Source organism: Cryptomeria japonica, chromosome 9 (genome assembly GCF_030272615.1).
Source record: "Cryptomeria japonica chromosome 9, Sugi_1.0, whole genome shotgun sequence".
In the NCBI taxonomy this organism is placed as follows: Eukaryota; Viridiplantae; Streptophyta; class Pinopsida; order Cupressales; family Cupressaceae; genus Cryptomeria; species Cryptomeria japonica.
This window is the reverse complement of record NC_081413.1, coordinates 167,208,761-167,216,250: the sequence shown is the minus strand read 5'-3', so window position 1 is coordinate 167,216,250 and position 7,490 is coordinate 167,208,761. Positions and strand designations below refer to the sequence as shown.

General features: G+C 38.4%; 1 protein-coding gene across 1 annotated transcript; it reads right to left on the bottom strand.

Annotated features, from left to right (window-relative positions):
• Window positions 1-6,635: 6,635 nt before the first annotated feature.
• On the bottom strand, window positions 6,636-7,259 carry LOC131858320 (uncharacterized). The gene has a single exon (XM_059211521.1). It carries the CDS (start codon window positions 7,257-7,259, stop codon window positions 6,636-6,638), a length of 624 nt encoding a protein of 207 aa, XP_059067504.1.
• Between the last annotated feature and the right edge of the window lie 231 nt (window positions 7,260-7,490).

The following is a 7,490-nucleotide window of genomic DNA, read 5'->3' as shown; positions in this document are numbered from 1 at the left end:
CAGTGTAGACATTAGTGCTCTTATTTGTGAGGTCTTCTCATCATATCATAAGACTTGTTTAGAGTTTTGTGCCATTCTTTCTCTCCCAATTTCCTCTTCTTACTTCTTCCATTATTATTTCAGTTGGATTAGTTCTAATTTCTGACTTAGAATAGTAGATTCAATTGTATATTATGTTAATATTCTAGTGTTGTAATTGAAACCCTTTAAATGAGTCCAATTTCACACTCTTCTAGCACTCATTTTGATTTTGCCATTCCTCTATGCATTATAGGACCTGTTATTGCATTAAATTAATATTGGATTCAATATTACGAGTCCTATTTCACTTTAATACATCAACACTTCCTATTTGAGCCTTTATTTTAAGTGTGCCCCTTATCTTATTTCATTATAAGCTTATATGGATCCTATGTCATTTTAAAGTTCAATGCACCTTTTCCCCCACTTAAATATTGTCATTTTTCCTATAAATTATAGATCTGGTATCAAGGCCCTATTATCTCGTGACCCTAAAAATTCGAGCCGAAATTTCAATGCTTCTTGGCCGAAATTTCAGGAGGATAATATGTCAGTCTTGCCAATTCCAGATTTTTCAATGTGAAAAAATGATTATTTTTGGTCGGCCAAAAAGTGAATTTACCTTGAGAACCCTATATAAAACTTCACTCCTATTGCATTTGATCATCTCATTCTTTCCTTCCAAGAGCAATTATTATGATTCAAGAGCACATCTGAGTCTAAGGAGCAACAAGCTACAGCAAAGCATCTTCCATTATGTTTTCATGATGAATATATGATTAATTTTATGATGATTTATCATGTTATTGCATCAACACATGGAGGACTTATCCTAAGAGCATTGCATCATCAATTGAAGGTTTAATCATTTCAATTAAGCATTTTCATTCAAGCATTTCATTTCAAATTTTTATTTCCTATTCATCATTGTTGTAGGATTGAGTCCAACCTAAGGTTTGATTGAGGCAAGCCCCTATACAGCCCAACACCATTTTTGTCTCCAATGCAAATCCAAGCTCCCAAATAGGCTTCAAGTTTAGACAAAGTACCCAAGAGCACAGTGCAAACAGAGACAGTACCAGTGAGACAAAATTTAGCAAAAAAGAAGACTAGGGCACCTAGTGCCATAGTCCAGGTGGTTTGACTAAAATTTGACCAGATAGAAGATTAGAGGGTCATCAGTTCAATTTGACCCCTGCTCTACACTCGGACACCCGTCAAGACTATGGTGCCTAGCCCCATGGTCCACCCATTTTGAGCTCAAATTTATGTGACGGGTTCCTCTCTACATCCCCTTTCAAGATCTAGGTTTATTCTCTAATTATTAGTTCTGCATTTGTCTATTTATACTATTCATTGTCAGTTTTGCACCTTTTAGCCTAGTTCTTGCATTCAACTTATCCAATCAATCAAATCAACAAAAGAGAACAATCAAAACCATATGTGCCCCAACTCTCCCAAGGGTTCATAGTTGAGCCTACTAGTTTTTTTCCAATCTAATTGATAGGATTGGGTTGGATTCCTAGTTTGCATGTTAGATTAGTGAACCTCATTTTCCCTACCTTACATTTTGATAAACCCGACATGTCTTACACTTGCATATTTCTGAATTTTAGTTTCAGATTTGATGTTTGCATGACAATTTCAGTTTTAGATACATTCATTCATTACTTATGTGTTTGCATAGCCTAGTTTATGTACTTTAATTGTTTAGTTTATGTACATACATTGCTTGTTTAATCACATCATTGCTTCATTAATTGCATATGTTAGAAAGTTTCATTGCATTGTTTGTTTCATTGCACTAGACATCATACATTAAAGAAAGAACATTATCAAATATTTTCATGTTACGTAAAAAAAGTTCAGGGCGCTGCTCTGAACTCCATCCCATGTCGTCAATTTTGAGATAAAACATCGGCCTTCAGTCGACTTGTCTTTGCATATGTTTTTTTCAAGGTTGCATGGGTACTCGTACCCAGCCCCTGGGTACTCGTACCGGATACTCGGACACGTCTCCCGCACTGGAAACTTCGTTGGAAACGTCTCCACAGAGAGGAGACTTCTCACTAACGTATCTGCCCATCTCCCACTGTCTCCAAGCCAAACAAAAAAAAGGAAACCTTAAAATGTTAAAAAAAAAAAAACACAGGCAACAAAATAATCAAAATGTAGTACAAATGGAAAAAAAACAATGCTCAAAACAAATGCAGGTCACAAGGATTTCTTAAAACGTTGCAACAGCCATTACTAAATTATTATATTATATTTAATGTTCAATGTCATTATATTTTCAGAATTTCTATAAATTATTAAATTATATTCAAAAGAAATTGGCGTCTCCAAGTACCCACATCTCCTATTTTGAAAAAATAGCCGTACCAGTACTAGCACCAATCTCCAAAGTCTCCAAGTATCCCCGTACCCGTGCAACCTTGGTTTTTTTATAATAGTACTAAAGTGAATAAATTTGATGCATGTGATGTTGCTTTAGCCTCTTTTATACCACCTTACACGTCTCCCAAAGTTTATCTCCCCAATGAGGATATTTTGGTGCAAGAGGATATTCTTAACACTTTTCTCAATGATATCTCTCTTTGGGATAAAGCATTGAGGAATGATGTTGATTCTTCTCCTAATATGTGCCTCCCCATGAGAGTACCTTGGTGCTGGAGGATGCTATTGTGATACAAGAGGTTAATATGATTGACAATCCCCTTTATAAAGCTTTACCTTCTATTCAATCCAATGAAACATTGATGAACCATGGCCCTACCCATGAGGATATTGTAGTGAAAGAGGATGATATCATTACAACTTCCATTCATGACACTTTACCTACCATACACTTTAATGACACCCCTTCTAGAGATGAAGCATTGATGAATTATACTTATCCCTCTCACAAAAGTTGTCCTAATCATGAGGATACTTTGGTGCTAGATGAGGATATCACTAGCAATGTTTCCAATGCTCTCTCTCCCAAAGATGAAGCTTTAGTGGATAAAGAGCTCAATCATGTTAATGCCATTCATGTTGCTGGTTATGAGAAGCCTAAAATTGTTGTTCACCTTCATCAACATGTCCCTCAACATCAAAACAAACCAATGATTCACTTTAAAGGTAGAGGGAATCAACAACCCGATTATTATGCAGTAACTCACACATATAACAAGCAGCAAGATTCCAATGTTCTTCCCCCTTCCCAATCTTTTCTTCCTCCACCACCTCATCCTTCACAACATGTTGGTAAGGATTATGATCTTGTTGAGCAACTTCATGCTACTCTAGCTAAGATCTCCCTTTGGGACTTAATTCAAACTTCACCTACATACCATGGGATGCTCCAAGAAGCCTTACAAAAGTTAGTTACCTCACCTCCTTCTAGATCAAATGAGGTAGCAACCGTTCTTGATTGTACGCATGAAACAAAGGCAAATATTGTGTTCCACCAACACGAGTTGCCTTCTTTGGAAATTCAAAATCAATGTGATCTCCTCATGATTGTTGTCTTCATCAATGGTATTGCCATAAGACGTACTCTAGTTGATAATGGTTCAGGTCTTAATGTGTGTAGCTCTGACTTCTTGCATAAAATTAATGTGGATACTTCTCTTATTCAACCCAATTCTCTTTTCATTCGTGGCTTTGATAATGTTGGCAAGCCGTCATTAGGTACAATTACATTGCCTTTTAAAGTAGGTCTTGTGATCCTACCTGTTGATGGTGTCTTATGACCACACCAACATAGAATAAAATACCAAGGTATCTCATCCTCTCTTGAGCAAAATCCCGTGTATGCTAAGATTGCGAAAGATCATACAAGTGACTCCAAGGTTCTTTGTAAGGTACTGACGTGTGGATAAGCTCAATGGTCGTTGTGATATACTAGTAAAACAAAGGGACTTACGTTTGGATCATTCTTTCACTTCTTTGCTATGGCTGGAACTTCATCATCAGATATAGCAATTATGTGATGCTTCTGCTTCGAACGAACTGAACTGGAATGAACTGAAATTAAAAGGGGAAAAGGTTAGAGAAACCTAATTCTCATCCTAAGGACAATGATATGAATGGATAGGGCTCTAATGAACAGATTCCAAATAAACTAAAATCTACTTTGCCAAGATCAACTACAACTCCACAAGAACTAGTACAATCTTCCAAGGGGTTATACAAAGAACTTTCATATAATAATGAACACCATCATAACAAACAATGCACATTCAATGATTGAAGTTAAGCATCCATATAAAAGGCTCAAACTAACTTTACATTGTAACTTATAATCAATAAGATGGAAACAGTATGAGCCATAGAAATTCATCAAACACCATCACATTCTCCATTGAAATCAAAGCACTTCAGCTAACAATTGAGATATTGATAGAACACCATGCAACAAGTTGAAATAATCATGAATCCACCATATCTTCAATGAAATCAAATTTTATTTCTCCAAGTCTTACAACAATGTCTTCTCCTTCTCCTACTCTACTTCTACTCTAAGAGTGAGAGCTCTCTACTTGAACTAATGAGCTAACTATCTAATGAATTAAAAATGAGAAGGCAGGGCCTTTTATAGTGATCCTCCCACAAATGAACAGCCAAGATTGATTTGAAATCAAGGGCCAAGATTATACCATGCATAACCCTTGAGGTGCAAAGTAGTGGATTGTAAAATTACCTCTTTTTTTATTTGAATTTTTCCACGATTACATTCAACACAACAATTGTTATGATTAGGAAATGAAAACCAAATGCTGCTGAAAGGTAACCCTTCCACTTTCTGATCACCAAGAGCCCAATGTGGGAAGGTGAGAGCATACGGTAACAAGGGGTTCGTTAGCTTTCTAATCCGCTGGAAATTACAATGCAATTACAAAACTGGGTGGCAAGCCAGCCCCTTCCACTTTTCAACGGGACGAAGAACATAAACTTGGCGGTAAACCAGCCAAGGCAACAAAGCATAATAGAACCAAATCACTCTACCGCTTATGCAGCAGGAGGACTGTTAAATGAAACTATCACTCAACCGCATATCTCAACGGGAGGACAATATCACTCAACCACTTACTCAGTGGGAGGAAAAAATTGAATTACAAACATACAGGCGGCTAAGCCATCCTCTTCCACTTGTTCAGCGGGTAATACAACATAGAATGAATTGGTCAGTACTACTGAAGCAATTCTTACAATGATAGAAATGTGAAAGGAGATAAAGTGAAGCACATATCTTATGAATTCCCTAACACATTCTGACCAATAATACTACTTGCTGTTCTGAAATCAAATACAAGGAAAATGCAGAACCAGCCATCCCGAAACCCACTAAATTGCTTGTAACTCACTCAAAACACCACAGAATCATGCCAAATCAGAGGCAAATGAAGCGTATAACATAAGTAAACAAAACAATACCTCGAAACTGCAAATGAAGAGCACCAACAGAAAGGAACGCATCCCAATGCAATTCTGGAAATAGCGTTTTTGCTGAAAAGTTCGATGTGCAACTAAAAATTGGAGTTCTCCAAATGCCACGCCAATATAGGAGATTTATCGTCTCTCCAATACGCTTCCAACGAGCCCTCACCCAGAATGATGCACTCAACACACAGGCAGTTACGAGTGAAATACACTTTCAGCCGGCACACACCAGCAATACCAAAAAGCCAGCAGCACACTCAAATCTTCGCCAACACACCCAAAATATCACCAAGAAGCTCACAACTACGCACCACAGCTAGGAGTGATGTCTCACACTCGAAACCGGAAGGAAGGGTCTAGGAGGTATTCACCCTCGAAGAATGTCTGGAGTCATTCCGACAGCATAACAATATATTTTCTCTAGATGCCAAATGAGGAGCCCAACCTCTGTTTATATAGCTTTTCCCATCTTAAATTCAAATGAAACTGCCTCCCAATTTCGCCTCATTCCAATTGCATTTCATTTCATGGTGGACCCAAAGAGGCGCCCACTTTCCCAAATCAAAATCGCGCCAAGGAGAGGGGCCACAATTTTTTTTGTCATTATAAATTCTTTAAAATATAAAGAATGAAGTCTCCCTTTAATTCTCCAAATAAATCGCCCAGACATGACTTAGGAAAAATATTATATTTTGCACAATTTCCCATAATATCAATAAGTGATAAAATAATTAAATAATAACCTTAGGATAAGGAATAATATTTAATTAAATTGCTTATAGTTCTAGTACTAATTATTAACGGAATCCAGATGAGGCTGAACAATGAGGATCACTGAATTGTGCTGGGACAGGACCAAATCCAGGATGGCCAAAAATAGAATACCCCAAACTGCTACTTACTAAAAATAGTAAGTCATGAAATAATGCTCCAAAAATCGTTATCTTCGCAACTAGAGAAAAAGCTTGGCGAGCTTAGCAACTCTGTACCATCCTGACAACCAAACCCTAACTTACTAAAAATAGTAAGTTCACCTTCCACCCCTAACAAGTCTGGTCGAAACTCCAAGGAACATGGGAACCCTTAATTCATCTTTCCACATAGCCTACGGGTCTCCGGAATAGGCCAATGGACCACTGAATGCAACATCACAAGGAAGGGGACATTACAATCCGCCCTTCCCAAAATTACTTGTCCTCAAGCAATCGCAAGCCAGGATGCTGTAAGACCTCCTCATTCTCCCAAGTAGCATCCTCCACCGGTAGGTCCTTCCACTTAACCAAATACTCTCGGATGGTTCTCCTCCTCAACAATCGTTCCCTGACATCAAGGATGGCCTCAGGAACTAGCACCAGTTCTCCCTCTTCATCCAACGGAGGCAGATCAAGAGAGACTATCACATTGTGCCCAAGCGCCTTTTTGAGGCGTGACACGTGGAAGACATTATGTACTCGGCTACTCACTAGTAGCTCCAACTCGTAAGCCACAACTCCCACTCTCCTAATGACCCTGAATGGACCATAGAAACATGGCTTGAGTTTTTCCGCTCCACTCTTCTTGAGAGTAGACTGTCTGAAGGGCTGAAGTCTTAGGTAGACCATGTCATTAACCTCAAATGAGCGCTCAATACGCTGCCGATCAGCATACAACTTCTGTCGGTTCTGTGCAATCTGGAGGTTGTCCTTTAATGCCTTCAAAATGTCCTGACCTTGCTGAACCATATCCCTAGCCTGAGGTGCTCTACTATCTCCAAACACCAAATCAACAAAGCTAGGGACCTCATAACCGTAAAGTGCCATGAAAGGAGACATCCTAATGAACATGTGATAAGTGGAATTGTAGCGGTATTCACCAAGATGTAGCCATCTTACCCAAGCCTTCTGCTGTTCTGAAACGTAGTTCCTCAAGTAACCCTCTAACCACTTATTTACTATCTCGGTTTGTCCATCTGTCTAGGGATGGTAACTCGTGCTTGGGGTTAGCACAGTACCACATAATTTGAAAATCTCTTGCTAGAAGGAGCTTAGGAACTTGTTGTCCCT

Excerpts from the sequence above, each read along its gene's own strand:
- LOC131858320 (XM_059211521.1), bottom strand. The coding sequence starts at position 7,259 with ATGTCTCCTTTCATGGCACTTTACGGTTATGAGGTCCCTAGCTTTGTT.